The 18109-nt window shown below is 39.1% G+C and overlaps 1 protein-coding gene across 2 annotated transcripts in view; it reads right to left on the minus strand.

Annotated features, from left to right (window-relative positions):
- DNAJC3 (DnaJ heat shock protein family (Hsp40) member C3) overlaps nucleotides 1–18109 on the minus strand; it is an 86771-nt gene that overhangs the window by 34253 nt on the left and 34409 nt on the right. For both annotated transcript variants that reach the window (XM_004273652.4, XM_033435122.2), the window contains exons 5-7: nucleotides 3107–3259; nucleotides 1040–1221; nucleotides 481–600 (exon numbers count right to left, since the gene is read on the minus strand). In XM_004273652.4, coding sequence (XP_004273700.1) covers nucleotides 481–600; nucleotides 1040–1221; nucleotides 3107–3259 — 455 coding nt within the window. The remainder of the gene's footprint in view (nucleotides 1–480; nucleotides 601–1039; nucleotides 1222–3106; nucleotides 3260–18109) is intronic.

The raw sequence follows: 18109 nt of genomic DNA on the forward strand, positions 1-18109 counted from the left end.
TTCCCTGGTGGCACAGTGGTAAGAATCCGTCTGCCAGGACACGGGTTTGAGCCCTGGTTCTGGAAGATCCCACATGCCGCGGAGCAACTAAGCCCGCGTGCCACAACTACTGAGGCTGCACACCTAGAGCCTGTGCTCTCAACAAAAGAAGCCACCGCAATGAGAAGCCCGCGCACCACAACAACCCCGCTGGCTGCAACTAGAGAAAGCCCACACGCATCAACGAAGACCCAACACAGCTGAAAATAAACAAATAAATTGTAAATAAACAAATTTTAAAAAGAATACTATGTAGTTACCATTATTTATATTCTGCCTTATTCAAAAAGTGTACAATTGTAGTTTTGCTAAGGCTCAATGCCATCTAAGATACTCCACCCTCAACGGCAAGAAGTAAGAGCAAGCAGTTCAGTTGTTCTTTTGTGGCCGCAACCAGACATATGAGGGAAGGTGAGATCCTCTACACAAGCATAGTCTTACCTGCCTTCTTTGATGAGCTCTTCAGCTGACTTAATCAGCTTATTAAGTTTCTTGACTTGTTTATAGTGTGCAAAACACCTTTTATGATCCTGGTCAAGTTTAAGACATTCACGAACTTCACTGTTCATGGATTAAAAAAAGGAAAATACTCCAAGTAAAAATAATCAATAAATGGTTTTTCATACTAAATATAGAAATCACAACAAAAGGTATTTTTTGTCTGTAACAATTAAAATATACTGACAATAATTTATCATACACTGTTATATACGACATTGTATTATGCACACACATTTATTAATTCTAGTTCAAATGACTTAAGTAGAGATATATAACAAACACTATTTTGCTTCTGCAAATGTAATACCCTCCTGTTTATTATTTCATGAAGTATGAAAAGAACTAATGCGGAAGCAGAATAACTTAAGAGATAACACAAAATTATAGATATATAAAAAAGCCTTAACCATAATTTTATTAAAGTTAAAAAGAAAATGGGAGTATTCTCTTACTGCAAACAATAAAAAGATGAGGAGATGTGTATGTTACTAGAACTGACCTGAGAGATAGTTCATGGTCTCCTAGCTCATAGTACAGTGTGCTGATTTTATAAAATGCCTCAGTATTATCATTCTTCAATTTTGATGCAGCTTTTAAGTCACTTATCGCTTTCCTAGGTTCCCCTTCTTTTATAAAACATTCAGCTCGAAGTTCCCGTAATTCTGCATCCCAAACACAAACCTTGAGAAACAAAAGAACTAGACTTAAAGAAACAGTAAATTATGCACATTCATACTTGCACCTGATATATTTTATCTACATATTTATCAACATAAAACATCCTCAATTAATGTGATGACTCCTATATTGTAAGTAATATTAAAAAGTCTAATACAATTTAGATGTGACAAAAATAATGAGATGTGACAAAATAATTTCTCCAAAGATGTCTTAAATAAATTCCAATGGGGTAAGGGATATATGTACTAACAAGGCCCTTTTCCTACACCTTTCAGTTATATAATTCTAAAACACTGAAAGTAAGAAAACATGGTATTTACTATTAGAAGGTGGTTCCCAGTGAAGTATATTTGATTTTTTTATATAAATTTATTTATTTTATTTAATTTTTTATTTTTGGCCGTGTTGGGTCTTCATTGCTGCACATGGGCTTTTCTCCAGTTGCGGCGAGTGGGACCACTCTTTGCTGCGCTGTGCGGGCTTCTCATTGCGGTGGCCTCTCCTCTCCTATTGCGAAGCAAGGGCTCTAGGCACGTGGGCTTCAGTAGTTGTGATACGCGGGCTCTAGAGCGCGGGCTCAGCAGTTGCGCACGGGCTCAGCTGCTCTGCAGCATGTGGGATCTTCCCAGACCAGGGCTCGAACCCGTGTCCCCTGCATTGGCAGGTGGATTCTTAACCACTGTGCCACCAGGGAAGCCCTACTGTATTTGATTTTGAAGAGAATGTTTTCTAACTGGATTTCTGTAGTTAACAATTCTAATTTCTAGTCTCAAAAAATAAAATCTAGGCTCTAAATTCACAAAATATTTTTATTCTACCAGTAACTATATTAAATGATCTTTTACAAAATGTTACCTCTTTGAAATTAAATCCGCATATCACAAAAATAAAGAGAAAAACAATGTGAGAAGGCTGAAGCTTCACTGTTTCCATTTTATCAAAAAGTTGACGTTTAGTACACCACTAGTATTCTTCAAAATGTAAACCCAAATGCTCACCAATAAGACCTGTGTAAGTGTCTTTATATATTTCTTAGAGCTGTATTAAAGTCATGTCAACTTTTCACAGAGTAAGATATCAAAATCAACATTGTATATAAACTAAATACAACAAGCTAGGTCAAGATGGATAGTCTCATTACTGGAAGGTGAAAATCATAAATTTATATTTCCTTGATAAAGCATTAACAAAATAATTTAGTAAACCGTGAATTCCACTGGACATCACACAATTTCCTCTATAAAACTATCAAAAAGTGGCCATTCTACATACATCGAGTTTACTGCCAAGATTAGACTACACAAAGTGCTATGAAAATGATAAATAAATATGAATTATGACTGCTTCCATTTGAATATTATTTTAGACTTCCTTCTGAAACCATTACATCCTTTGTCATTAAGTCCTTGCTGAGGCAGACTTAGATTTCCCTATCTAGAACCCTCTGGATCCTATCAACTCTTCATCTGCCTTCTTCCCTAGAAACTTCTCACTCTAAACACTCATCTTTCCTCCCAAACATCATTTTTCCTTTTTCTTTAACCAACTCTTTCATCTTTTACCCCATTAACTAACCCCTAGAGTTTTCTTGCCCTGCCCCCTCAAAATGCAAAATCAAACAGAAAACAGCAAAGCAGGCAATGTACAAAAATATGCAACTCCCACTCCATAGCACCTTCAGTATATTTACTGAAAATTTCAGTCCCAAATTTTGTTCTGTATAAACACCATCTTTCAATTAGGAGCTGAAAACCCCAGGGTCAATCTGATTTTATGCTATCTAGGTTTTTTGTGGTATATAACATGTCAAAGTATATACACATACCTTATAGTAAAAAGCAGTAAGTGTTAGGCATGTCAGCTGCAAGAGCAAAAAAAAACTTACCTCTAAAACCTTATCAAGGAAGGTTATAGCAGCAATATAATCTGAGCTTTCAAAAGCATCAAGTGCTTGTGAACGCAAATGCTGCATTTCATCAGATTTGATAAGTTGGGACTGGGCTTCTTTTTCTTCATTTTCACTTGGATTTGATTTGAGCTATAACAATAATAAGAAATTAAACAGGGTTTTCAATCTTTTGAGTGTAACAACCATAATATACAATGATCTGACCCTTCCAAACACTCAAGTTCATTGGGGGAAAGGGGTAAGGAGACACTGGCACAACTGGCTTCTCCAATGACTCGTCCCCTGGTGCTGATCACTGTGGGAAGCAGCAGCAAAGGCATCCTTATTCCCACCAATACGGTGCACGAGAGCAAGCAGTGGAGCTAGAGTCAAAACAGCTGGGTCGCCAAAACTTCCCAGGAAGCAAATATATTTAGGAATGTGAAAAGGTAGAGAAGAATGAAGAAAAGCACCTTTCTCACTTTCTTATATATAGCTCTGCAGAAAAACTTGAGTTTTATGTGTTTTGCCTTCTAATTATATTTCGTATTTATTTTTAAGTATAAAATAATTTTATCACAATAATGAAGAGCATAGGGAAACTGAAGGAGAGGGCAGTTTTTTAGAGGTTATAAGATAAAAAAGATTTGATACCAGAGGGTTTGAGGTATAATAAGAAAGGAAGACTTTACTGGGAAAAATAAGAGAGTAATATCTTATTTAAAAGGCTTATGACATGATTTTAGGAGGTTCACACATTGACTCTTTTATTAAACATCTTTATCAAGGTATACTTTATATACCATAAAATTCACTCATTTTGACTGTGCAATTTCATGATTTTTAATAAACTTACAAAGTATGCAACCATTATCACAGTTTTAGACCATTTCTGCCACCTCAATAAAATCCCTTGTGTCTGCTTACAGTTCATTCCTGCCCCCAGGTTGGCCTCATACGCACAGTCAACTCTTAACAATTTCTTCCTCCAGATGGAAAAATCTTAAGCCTAACGGCACAGAAAAATTGGGTGCCTACATTAAAAAGCTACTGATTTTGGGCTTCCCTAGTGGCACAGTTGTTGAGAGTCCGCCTGCCAATGCAGGGGACACGGGTTCGTGCCCCAGTCCGGGAAGATCTCACATGCCGCAGAGCGGCTAGGCCCGTGAGCCATGGCCGATGGGCCGCGCGCCCTGTGCTCTGCAACGGGAGAGGCCACAACAGTGAGAGGCCCGCGTACCGCAAAAAATAAATAAATAAAATAAATAAATAAAAAGCTACTGATTTTTTGGAAAGATTTTTCTTTAAGATTAGTTTCTATGTGATAATTCCTGAAATCTAATATTCCTACTAAGATGGGAATTGTAGTTAATGGGCTCCCGTTTTGGGTGAAGTACAGACACCGGCAGGTTATTTCTAGAAATACCTCCCCTTCGGTTGACCGATCACACTGCTTCCCCTTCAGTGGACCCATGTTTTAAAAACACCCCCAGTAGCTACCTGGTAGAAGAGAATACTCCGAATGAGAAAACTTAGGAATATTAGTTCTTGGTGAAGGGACTGTATTTCTCCATTTTGTTTTCTGGATATTTTAGGTATTCTTTTCTGTCTGTTTAATCTTTGGCTTTTGAAGGAATGGCTAGGACTCCAAGCATTCATAGGTCACTGGGAAATGGCAACCTTAGCTCACTATGGAGGAGGATTTTCCCTGCATGACTGAATTTACAAGTTGAAGGAAGCTACTTTGGGCTATGGAATACCTGTCTTTGTTTTAGCATCCTCGGGGTAGTCTTGAATATTTTTAATAAACCACGCTGGAAGGAGTATAAGTGTATATGTGCTGTCACTTTGCTCTGGGTAAAAGTAGATGTTTAGTGGTAACTTGTTTCCATCATGATGATGATGATGATGATGATGATGATGATGATGATGATGATGATGATGATGATGATGATGTGTCAGGTATCCAGCATTATAATTCAACATCTGTATACACTACGAAGTGATCACTCCCACAAGTCTAGTTACCATTCATCATTATACAGCTGACCCCCTTCACCCATTATACCCAACTCCCAACCCCCGTCCCCTCCAGTAACCACTAATCTATTCTCTGCAACTATGAATAAATTTCATTTTGTTTGTTCATTTGTTTGTCTTTTTAGATTCCACATGAGTGAAATCATACAGTATTTGTCTTTCTCCATCTGAGTTATTTTACTTAGCCTAATACACTCAAGATCCATCCATATTGTCACAAATGGAAGGATTTCTTTTTTTATAGCTGAATAGTATTCCACTGCATATACATACTACACCTTATTTTTTTTTTATTTTTTATTTTTTTGCAGTACACAGGCCTCTCACTGTTGTGGCCCCTCCCGTTGTGGAGCACAGGCTCCGGACGCGCAGGCTCAGTGGCCATGGCTCATGGGCCTAGCCGCTCCGTGGCATATGGGATCTTCCCAGACCGGGGCACAAACCCGTGTCCCCTGCATTGGCAGGCGAACTCTCAACCACTGCGCCACCAGGGAAGCCCCTACATCTTATTTGTTCATCCATCAATGGACACTTAGGTTGTTTCCATATCTTGGCTATTGTAAATAATGCTGCAGCGGACATAGAGGGGAGCATATATATTGGTAAGTTGTTTCCTATATGTACACTACTGCCCCCTTTTGGACAGAATGTATTAGAGACTGCCTCTTCTGGATGGAATTTGCATCTTTTCTCTCCCAAACTTTTACAGTCTATTCTCTTCAACACAATCTTTCTTGTAGGAAGGTGAGGGAGGAGAAGGCCCTAAACCTCGAGGGTGAGAATGGAGGGCTCAGCCTCACTCCATGGTCAAATAATGGGAATGGGAAAGAAGGAGTGAGCTCTGGTCATCTGGGCTTCTTTGGGGTTGGGAGGGAAAAGGAGAAGAGGGGGAGATTCTTCCAGGGAGGTAAGAAAGGAGTCTGAGGAACAAACTAAGGGCATATAACTCAGGAGAGTTTCAAAGAGGGTTAAGTGAGATGAAGCTTTTCACTCTTATCCCAAGGTTGCTGACTCCTCCCAACTGCCCTCTCATGTTCTGGGATACTTACCCGTGGAGAGTGAACCCTACTGATATTTCCCTCCCTCCTTTTGTCATGTTTCTTGATATCCCTTCTTTTCTTTGGTGCTTTACATTTCTGACTCTTTCAGCCAAACCTCTATCTGTAACAGTACTTTATTTCTTATTAACCATAGTCACTATCTTTTGGGAAAAAAATCATAATAATGAACATAGATGCAAAAATCGTCCACAAAATGCTAGCAAACTGATTTCAGCAACACACTGAAAGGCTCATACACCATGATCAAGTGGGGTTTATTCCAGGGATGCAAGGAGTTTTCAACATCTGCAAATCAACACAATATACCACATTGACAAGTTAAAGAATAAAAACTATATGATCATCTCAATAGATACAGAAAAGACTTGATAAAATTCAACATCCACTTGTGATTAAAAAAACTCTTCAGAAAGTGGGCATAGAGGGAACATACCTCAACATAATAAAGGTCACACATGACAAACCCACAGCCAACATCACACGCAATGGTGAAAAGCTGAAAGCGTTTCCTCTCAGATCAGGAACAAGACAAGGATGTCCACTCTCACCACTTTTATTCAAGTCCTAGCCACAGCAGTCAGAGAAGAAAAACAAATAGAAGGAATCCAAAATGGAAAAGAAGAAGTAAAACTGTCACTGTTTGCAGACAACATGAGGCTATACATAGAAAATCCTACAGATGCTACCAGAAAACTACTAGAGCTCATCAATGAATTTGGTAAAGTTACTGGATACAAGATTAATATAAATAAATCTGTTGAATTTCTATATACTAGCAATGAAATATCAGAAACAGAAATTAAGGAAACAATCCCATTAACTATCACATCAAAAAGAATAAAATATCTAGGAATAACCCTACCTAAAGAGGCAACAGACCTGTACTCTGAGAACTCTAAGATGTTAATGAAAGAAACTGAAGACGACATAGATGGAAATATACACCATGTTCTTGGACTGGAAGAATTAACATGGTTAAAACAACCATAGAACCCAAGGCAATCTACAGATTCAGTGCAACCCCTATCAAATTACCAATGGCATTTTTCACAGAACTAGAACAAAAATTTTTTTAATTTGTATAGAAACACAAAAAACCTCGAATAACCAAAACAATCTTGAGAGAGAACGGAGCTGGAGGAATCACACTCCCTAACTTCAGACTATATTAAAAAACTACAGTAATTAAAACAGTGTGGTACTGGCACAAAAAACAGAAATATAGATCAATGGAACTAGATAGAAAGCCCAGAAATAAACCCATGCACTTATGGTCAATTAATCTACAACAAAGGAGGCAAGAATATACAATGGAGAAAAGACAGCCTCTTCAATAAGTGGTGCTGGGAAAACTGGACAGCTACATGTAAAAGACTGAAATTAGAACATTCCCTAACACTAAATACAAAAATAAACTCAAAATGGATTAAAGACCTAAATGTGAGACCAGATACTATAAAACTCCTGGAGGAAAATGGAGGCAAAACACTCCTTGACATAAATTCCAGCAATACTTCTTGGATCCATCTCCCAGAGTAATGGTAATAAAAACAAAAATAAACAAAAGGAGCTCAATTAAACTTAAAAGATTTTGCACAGCAAAGGAAACCACAAACAAAATGAAAAGACAACCAGCAGACTGGAGGAAAATATTTGCAAATGATGCTACAGACAGGGTATTAATTTCTAAAATATACAGACAGTTCATACAGCTTAATATGAAAAAAACCAAACAACCCAATGAAAAATGGGCAGAAGGCCTAAACAGACATTTCTCCCAAGAAGACATACAGATGCTCAACAGGCACATGAAAGGATGCTCAACATCACTAATTATTAAAGAAATGCAAACCAAAACTACAATAAGGTATCACTTCACACCAGTCAGAATGGCCAACATTAAGAAGCCTACAAATAATAAATGCTGGAGAGGGTGTGGAGAAAAAGGAATCCTCCTACAAAGTTGGTGGGGATGCAAATTGGTGCAGCCCACTATGAAGAACAGTATGGAGGTTCCTTAAAAAACTAAAAACAGAGTTATCACATGATCCTGCAATCCCACTCCTGGGCATATACCCAGAGAAAACGCTACTCGACAAGATACATGCATCCAAATATCCACAGCAGCACTATTTATAATAGCCAAGAAATGGAAGCAACCTAAATGTCCCTCAGCAGATGAATGGATAAAAAAGATGTGGTGTGGAGATACACACACACACACACACAAAGAATATTACTCAGCCATTAAAAGGACTGAAATTGGGTCATTTGTAGAGACGTGGAAGGACCTAGAGACTGTCTTACAGAGTGAAGTAAGTCAGAAAGAGAAAAATGAGTATCATATATTAATGCATATATGTGGAATCTGAAATAATTGGTATAGACGATCTTATTTACAAAGCAGAAATAGAGACAAAGATATAGAGAACAAATGTATGGGTACCAAGGGGGAAGGGGGGGGGTGAATTGGCAAATTGGGATTGACATATATACACTATTGATACTGTGTATAAAATAGGTAACTAGGGGACACCTTCAATATGGCTGAGGAGTAAGACATAGAGATCACCTTCCTCCCCACAAATACATCAAAACTATACCTACATGTGGAACAACTCCTACAGAACACCTACTGAACACTGGCAGAAGACCTCAGACTTCCCAAAAGGCAAGAAACTCCCCACGTACCTGGGTAGGGCAAAAGAAAAAAGAAAAAACAGAGACAAAAGAATAGGAACGAGACCTGCACCTCTGAGAGGGAGCTGTGGAGGAAAAGTTTCCACACACTAGGAAGACCCTTCAGTGGCAGAGACGGGAGGAGGGCAGGGGGAAGCTTCGGAGCTACGGAGGAGAGCAGAGCAACAGGGGTGCAGAGGGCAAAGCGGAGAGATTCCTGCACAGAGGACTGGTGCCAACTAGCACTCACCAGCCTGAGAGGCTTGTCTGCTCACCTGCTGGGGCGGGCGGGGGCTGGGAGCTGAGGCTCGGGCTTCAGAGGTCAGATCCCAGAGAGAGGACTGGGGGTGGCTGCATGAACACAGCCTGAAGGGGGCTAGTGTGCCACAGCTAGCAGGGAGGGAGTCCGGGAAAAAGTCTGGACCTGCCTAACAGGCAAGAGACCACTGTTTCAGGGTGCACAAGGCGAGTGGATTCAGAGCACCACCTAAACGAGCTCCAGAGACGGGCGTGAGCTGCAGCTACCAGCACGGACCCCAGAGACAGGCATGAAATGCTAAGGCTGCTGCTGCCGCCACCAAGAAGCCTGTGTGAAGCACAGGTCACTATCCACACCTCCCGTCTCGGTAGCCTGTGCGGCCCGCCACTGCCAGGGTCCCGTGATCCAGGGACAACTTCCCCGGGAGAACACATGGTGCGCCTCAGGCTGGTGCAACGTCACTCTGGCCTCTGTTGCTGCAGGCTTGCCCCGCATTCCGTATCCCTCCCTGCCCGCCTCGGCCTGAGTGAGCCAGAGCCCCCTAATCAACCACTATTTTAACCCCATCCTGTCTGGGTGGGGAACAAACACCCTCAGGCGACCTACACGCAGAGGCGGGGCCAAATAGAGAGCTGAACCCCAGGAGCTGTGGCAACAAAGAAGAGAAAGGGAAATCTCTCCATGGAGCCTCAGGAGCAGTGGATTACATCTCCACAATCAACTTGACGTACCCTGCACCTGTGGAATACCTGAATGAACAACAAATCATCCCAAAATTGAGGCGGTGGACTTTGGGAGCAACTGTAGACTACGGGTTTGCTTTCTGCATCTATTTGGTTTCTGGTTTTATGTTTATCTTATTTAGTATTTAGAGCTTATTATCATTGGTAGATATGTTTATTGATTTGGTTGCTCTCTTCCTTTTTTTAAATATACATTTTTTTTCCCTTTTTCTCTTTTTGTGAGTGTGTATGGGTATGCTTCTTTGTGTGATTTTCTCTGTATAGCTTTGCTTTTGCCATTTGTCATAGGGTTCTGACTGTCCGTTTTTAGTTGTTGTTGTTTGGGGTTTTTTTAGTATAGTTTTTAGCACTTGTTATCTTTGGTAGATTTGTTTGTTGGTTTCGTTGGTCACTTCTTTTTATTTTTTTTATTACATTTTATGTTTTAATTTTTATTAATTTTTTCTATTTTAATACCTTTATTTTATTTTTTCTTTCTTCCTTTCTTTTTTTCCCTTTTCTTCTGAGCCGTGTGGCTGACAGGGTCTTGGTGCTCTGGCCAGGTGTCAGGCGTGAGCCTCTGAGGTGGGAGAGCTGAGTTCAAGACACTGGTCCCCAAGAGACCTCCCAACCCCACGTTAACACCAAACGGCGAAAGCTCTCCCAGAGATCTCCGTCTCAACGCTAAAACCCAGCTCCACTCAACGACCAGCAAGCTACAGTGCTGGACACCCTATGCCGAACAACTAGCAAGACAGGAACACAAGCCAACCATTAACAGAGAGGCCGCCTAAAATCGTAAGTTCACAGACACCCCAAAACACACCACTGGACATGGTCCTGCTCACCAGAAAGACAAGATCCAGCCTCATCCACCAGAACACAGGCACCACTCTCTTCCAGCAGAAAGCCTACACAACCCACTGAACCAACCTTACCCACTGGGAGCAAAAACCAAATACAACAGGAACTACAAACCTGCAGCCTGCAAAAAGGAGACCCCAAACACATTAAGTTAAACAAAATGAGCAGACAGAGAAATACACAGCAGATGAAGGAACAGGGTAAAAACCCACCAGACCAAACAAATGAAGAGGAAATAGGCAGTCTACCTGAAAAAGAATTCAGAGTAATGACAGTAAAGATAATTCAAAAGCATGGAAATAGAAAGGAGAAAATACAAGAAATGTTTAACAAGGACCTAGAAGAACTAAAGATCAAACAAACAACGAAGAACAACACAATAAATGAAACTAAAAATTCTCTAGAAGGAATCAACAGAATAACTGAGGCTGAAAAATGGATGAGTGACCTGGAAGATAAAATAGTGGAAATAACTATCCACTAGAGGAGAATAAAGAAAAAAGAATAAAAAGAATTGAGGACAGACTCAGAGACCTCTGGGACAACAGAAACACACCAATGTTCCAATTATAGGGGTCCCAGAAGAAGAAGGGGAAAAAAAAGGGACTCAGAAAATATGTGAAGAGATTATAGTTGAAAACTTCCATAATATGGGTAAGGAAATAGTCAATCAAGTCCAGGAAGCGCAGAGAGTCCCATACAGGATAAATCCAAGGAGAAACATGCCAAGAAACATATTAATCAAACTATCAAAAATTAAACACACAAAAAAATATTAAAAGCAGCAACAGAAAAGCAACAATTATCATACACGGGAATCCCCGTAAGGTTAACAGGTGATCTTTCAGCAGAAACTCTGGAAGCCAGAAGGGAGTGGCAGGACATATTTAAACTGATGAAAGGGGAAAACCTACAACCAAGATTACTCTACCCAGCAAGGATCTCATTCAGATTCGACGGAGAAATTAAAACCTTTACAGACAAGCAAAAGCTAAGAGAATTCAGCACCACCAAACCAGCTCTACAGTAAATGCTAAAGGAACTTCTCTAGGCAGGAAACACAAGAAAAGGAAAAGACTTACAATAACAAACCCAAAACAATTAAGAAAATGGTACAAGGAACATACATATCGATAAGCACCTTAAATGTAAATGGATTAAATGCTCAAACCAAAAGACATAGACTGGCTGAACGGATACAAAAATAAGACCCATATATACGCTGTCTACAAGAGACCCGCTTCAGACCTAGGGACACGTATAGACTGAAAGTGAGGGGACGGAAAATGATACTCCATGGAAATCAAAAGAAAGCTGGAGTAGCAATTCTCATATCAGACAAAATAGACTTTAAAATAAAGACTATTACAAGAGACAAAAAAGGACACTACATAATGACCAAGGGGTCAATCCAAGAAGAAGATATAACAACTGTAAATATTTATGCGCCCAACATAGGAGCACCTCAATACATTAAAGCACATGCTAACAGCCATAAAAGAGGAAATCAACAATAACACAATCATAGTAGGGAACTTTCTAACACCCCACTTTCATCAAGGGACAGATCATCCAAAATGAAAATATATAAGGACACACAAGCTTAAATGATAAATTAAACAAGATGGACTTAACTGATATTTATAGGACATTCCATCCAAAAACTGCAGATTATACTTTCTTCTCAAGTGCTCATGGAATATTCTCCAGGATAGATCATATCTTGGGTCACAAATCAAGCCTTGGTAAATTTAAGAAAATTGAATCGTATCAAGTATCTTATCTGACTACAACGCTATGAGACTAGATATCAATTACAGGGAAAAAATCTGTAAAAAATACAAACACATGGAGGCTAAACAATACACTACTAAATAACCAATAGATCACTGAAGAAATCAAAGAGGAAATCAAAAAATACCTAGAAACAAATGACAATGAAAACATGATGACCCAAAACCTATGGGATGCAGCAAAAGCAGTTCTAAGAGGGAAGTTTATAGCAATACAAACCTGTATCAAAAAACAAGAAACATCTGAAATAAAAAAGCCTAACCTTACATCTAAAGCAGTTAGAGAAAGAAGAACAAAAAGCCCCCCAAGTTAACAGAAGGAAAGAAATCATAAACATCAGGTCAGAATTAAGTGAAAAAGAAATGAAGGAAAGGATAGCAAAGATCAATACTACTAAAGGCTGGTTCTGAGAAGATAAACAAAATTGATAAACCATTAGCCAGACTCATCAAGAAAAAAAAGGGAAAAGACTTAAATCAATAGAATTAGAAATGAAAAAGGAGAAGTAACAACTGACACTGCAGAAATACCAAGTATCATGAGAGATTACTACAAGCAACTCTATGCCAATAAAATGGACAACCTGGAAGGAATGGACAAATTCTTAGAAATGCACAACCTTATGAGACTGAACCAGGAAAAAATAGAAAATATGAACAGACCAATCACAAGCACTGAAATTGAAACTGTGATTAAAAATCTTCAAACAAACAAAAGCCCAGGACCAGACGGCTTCACAGGCGAATTCTATCAAACATTTAGAAAAGAGCTAACACCTATCCTTCTCAAACTCTTCCAAATATAGGCAAGAAACTCATTCTACGGGGCCAAACTCATTCTATGAGGCCACCATCACCCTGATACCAAAACCAAACAAAGATGTCACAAAGAAAGAAAACTACAGGCCAATATCACTGATGAACATAGATGCAAAAATCCTCAACAAACTACAGGCAAGCAGAATCCAACAGCACATTAAGAGTATCATACACCATGATCAAGTGGCGTTTATCCCAGGAATGCAAGGATTCTTCAATATATGCAAATCAAGCAATGTGATACACCATATTAACCAACTGAAGGAGAAAAACCATATGATCATCTCAATAGATGCAGAGAAAGCTATCAACAAAATCCAACACCCATTTATGTTAAAACCTTCCAGAAAGTAGGCATAGAGGGAACTTACCTCAACATAATAAAGGCCATATACAACAAACCCACAGCCAACATCGTCCTCAATGGTGAAAAACTGAAACCATTTCCACTAAGATCAGGAACAAGACAAGGTTTCCCACTCTCACCACTATTATTCAACATAGTTTTGGAAGTTTTAGCCACAGCAATCAGAGAAGAAAAAGAAATAAAAGGAATCCAAGGAAAAGAAGATGTAAAGCTGTCACTGTTTGCAGATGACACAATACTATACATAGAGAATCCTAAAGATGCTACCAGAAAACTACTGGAGCTAATCAATGAATTTGGTAAAAGTATCAGGATACAAAATTAATGCTCAGAAATCTCTGGCATTCCTATACACTAATGATGAAAACTCTGAAAGTGAAATTAAGAAAACACTCCCACTGACCACTGCAACAAAAAAAATAAAATATCTAGGAATAAAGTTACAAAAGGAGACAAAAGACCTGTATGCAGAAAATTATAAGACACTGATAAAGTAAATTAAAGATGATACAAATAGATGGAGAGATATACCATGTCCTTGGATTGGAAGAATCAACATTCTGAAAATGACTAAACTACCCAAAGCAATCTACAGACTCAATGCAATCCCTATCAAACTACCAATGGCATTTTTCACAGAACTAGAACAGAAAATCTCACAATCTGTATGTAAACACAAAAGACCACGAATACCCAAAGCAATCTTGAGAAAGAAATATGGAGCTGGAGGAATCAGGCTCCCAGACTGCAGACTATACTACAAAGCTACAGTAATCAAGACAGTATGGTACTGGCACAAAAACAGAAATAGAGATCAGTGGAACAGGATAGAAAGTCCAGAGATAAACCCATGCACCTATGGTCACCTTATCTTTGATAAAGGAGGCAAGAATATACAGTGGAGAAAAGACAGCCTCTTCAATAAGTGGTGCTGGGAAAACTGGACAGCTACATGTCAAAGAATGAAATTAGAACACTCCCTAACACCATACACAAAAATAAACTCAAAATGGATTAAAGACCTAAATGTAAGGCCAGACACTATAAAACTCTTAGAGGAAAACATAGGCAGAACACTCTATGACATAAATCACAGCAAGATCCTTTTTGACCCACCGCCTAGAGAAATGGAAATAAAAACAAAAATAAACAAATGGGACCTAATGAAACTTAAAAGCTTTTGCACAGCAAAGGAAACAATAAACAAGATGAGAAGACAACCCTCAGAATGGGAGAAAATATTTCCAAATGAGGCAACTGACAAAGGATTAATTTCCAAACTTTACAAGCAGCACATGCAGCTCAATATCAAAAAAACAAACAACCCAATCCAAAAATGGGCAGAAGACCTAAATAGACATTTCTCCTATGAAGATATACAGACTGCCAACAAACACATGAAAGGATGCTCAGCATCATTAATCATTAGAGAAATGCAAACCAAAACTACAATGAGATATCATCTCACACTCTCAGAATGGCCATCATCAAAAAATCTACAAACAATAAATGCTGGAGAGGGTGTGGAGAAAAGGGAACCTGCTTGCACTGTTGGTGGGAATGTAAATTGATACAGCCACTGTGGAGAACAGTATGGAGGTTCCTTAAAAGACTAAAAATAGAACCACCATACGACCCAGCAATTCCACCACTGGGCATATACCCTGAGTAAACCATTATTCAAAAAGAGTCATGTACCACAATGTTCATTGCAGCACTATTTACAACAGCCAGGTCATGGAAGCAACCTAAGTGTCCATCAACAGATGAATGGATAAAGAAGATGTGGCACATATACACAACAGAATATTACTGAGCCATAAAAAGAAAGGAAATTGAGTTATTTGTAGTGAGGTGGATGGACCTACTGTCTGTCATAGAGAGTGAAGTAAGTCAGAAAGAGAAAAACAAATACCATATGCTAACACATATATATGGAATCTTAAAAAATATATATATATTCTGAAGAACCTAGGGGCAGGACAGGAATAAAGACACAGAACGTAGAGAATGGACTTGAGGACACAGGGAGTGGGAAGGGTAAGCTGGGACAAAGAGAGAGAGTGGCATGGACATATATACACTACCAAATGTAAAACAGATAGCTAATGGGAAGCAGCCGCAGAGCTCGGTGCTTTGTGTCCACCTAGAGGGGTGGGATAGGGAGGGCAGGAGGGAGATGCAAGAGGGAGGAGATATGGGGATATATGTATATGTATAGCTGATTCACTTTGTTATCCAGCAGAAACTAACAAACCATTGTAAAGCAATTATACTTCAATAAAGATATTAAAAATAAATAAATAAAATAAAATAGATAACTAATGAGAACCTACTGTATAGCACAGGGAACTGTACTAAGTGCTCTGTGGTGACCTAAATAGGATGGAAATCCAAAAAAGAGGGGATATATGTATAGCTGATTCACTTTGCTGTACAGTATAAACACAACACTGTAAAGCAACTATACTGCAATAAAAATGTAAAATAAAACAAAAAACAAAATGTGGTGTGCAGATATACATACACACGCGCGCGCGCGCACACACACACACACACAATGGAATATTACTCAGCCATAAAAAGAATGAAATAATGCCATCAGCAGCCACATGGATGGACCTAGAGGTTATCATACCAAGTGAAGTCAGAGAGAGAAAGACAAATATCATATGATACCACTTACATGTGGAATCTAAAAAAATGATACAAATGAACTTATTTAGAAGACAGAAATAGACTCACAGACATAGAAAACAAACTTATGGCTACCAAAGGGGATAGCGGGGGCGGGGGATAAATTAGGAGTTCGGTATTCACATACACACACTACTATACATAAAACAGATAGACAACAAGGACCTACTGTATAGCACAGGGAACTATATTCAATATCTTGTAATAATTTATAATGGAAAAGAATCTGAAAAAGAATAGATTTTACACATGTATAACTTAATCACTTTGCTGTACAACTGAAACTAACATAATTTTGTAAATTAACTGTACTTCAATTATAAAGATGGTTATAAAAAAACAAAAACCCTGTAATAACTATGGGATGGGGACTTGAAAGAGGTAAGTTGCCCTCTAATCTACCCTACTGTAATCTAAATACACCCCTAATTTGGTACCTCAAGTGAAAACAGCAGGTTGTTTGACTTCTGAGATGCACCCCCCTGGAATTTATTCCTTTGTGTCATCCCCTCCCCTAGAGTATGGGATAGAGCTGGTAACTCCTTTTAACAAACAGAACATGACAAAGGTGACAGGATGTCACTTCCCTGATTATGTACAAAACACTGTGACTTCCATCTTGCAGGCATTCTGTCTCTTGCTGGTAATCTCTTGCCTTCTCACTTGCTCACTTTGATGATGCAAGCCTGCCAGGTAGTGAGATGCTTTATGGAGAGGCCCAGGAAAGAAAGAATTGAGGGAAGCCTCTGGTCAATAGCTTGGAAGAAACCAAAGTCAGTCTAACAGCTCAAGAGGAACCAGCAGTGACCAGGCAGAGACCCAGCCCCCTCCTCAGGGGACTCTCACTCACACACATTTCCAAAGCACAAATGACCAATAAAGCTGATGCTCTTAAAAAAAAAAAAAACTCATCCTGCCAACAACCAACTGAGTTTGGAAGCAATTCCTTCACCAACTAAGCCTTCAGATAACACTACAGCCCCATCTGGCACTTTGTAGCCTGTGAGAGATGCTAGAGCAGAAGACCCAACTAACCCTGTCCAAATTCCTGACCCCATGAACTGTGAGATCATAAATGCATGCTCTTCCCCCTTTAGGAAAGCCCTTTTTGACCCCAGACCCCCAACTCCCAGATCAGTTAGGTAACTCTACTGGTATGTTCCCACAGGCTCAATCATAGTACTTATCATACACTATCCTAAGAGACTAGTTTTCTTTGTCAGCAACCCTCTAACCCTACCACTCTGACTTGCAAATATGCACTAAAACACTCACTGAACTAAGAAATGACCGTAGGCACTGGTTACAGGAGTCACTGATAGCTCGAAGACAAACTAAACCACCTAAGATCCTTTTCAGGACTACGACAACCAGTATGGACCTGAGGCAACCCTGTTTACAGGAGACCCTCTGGCAGCAGAGTAACCTGTACACTTAACAAATATGAAATTCTCATTGTAGCCCAGAAAGAGATTAAGCATATTCAAACTTCTATTCCAAGGTGTAAAATCTGTAACTGAGTGTAGCTACCTGACTGTATATTGTTATTAGTAAGATGAAATCTTTATGGACTTTATAGACTGGTAAACTCTCTTAAATACCACAAAAAGCTCACTTAAGAACATAGAAAGAAAATAAATTATATATCATCTATATTCACAGATCATCAAAAAATAAAATATAAGAATTCTTTAATTGG

The sequence above is a fragment of the Orcinus orca genome, chromosome 18 (genome assembly GCF_937001465.1).
Source record: "Orcinus orca chromosome 18, mOrcOrc1.1, whole genome shotgun sequence".
NCBI classification, from domain to species: domain Eukaryota; kingdom Metazoa; phylum Chordata; class Mammalia; order Artiodactyla; family Delphinidae; genus Orcinus; species Orcinus orca.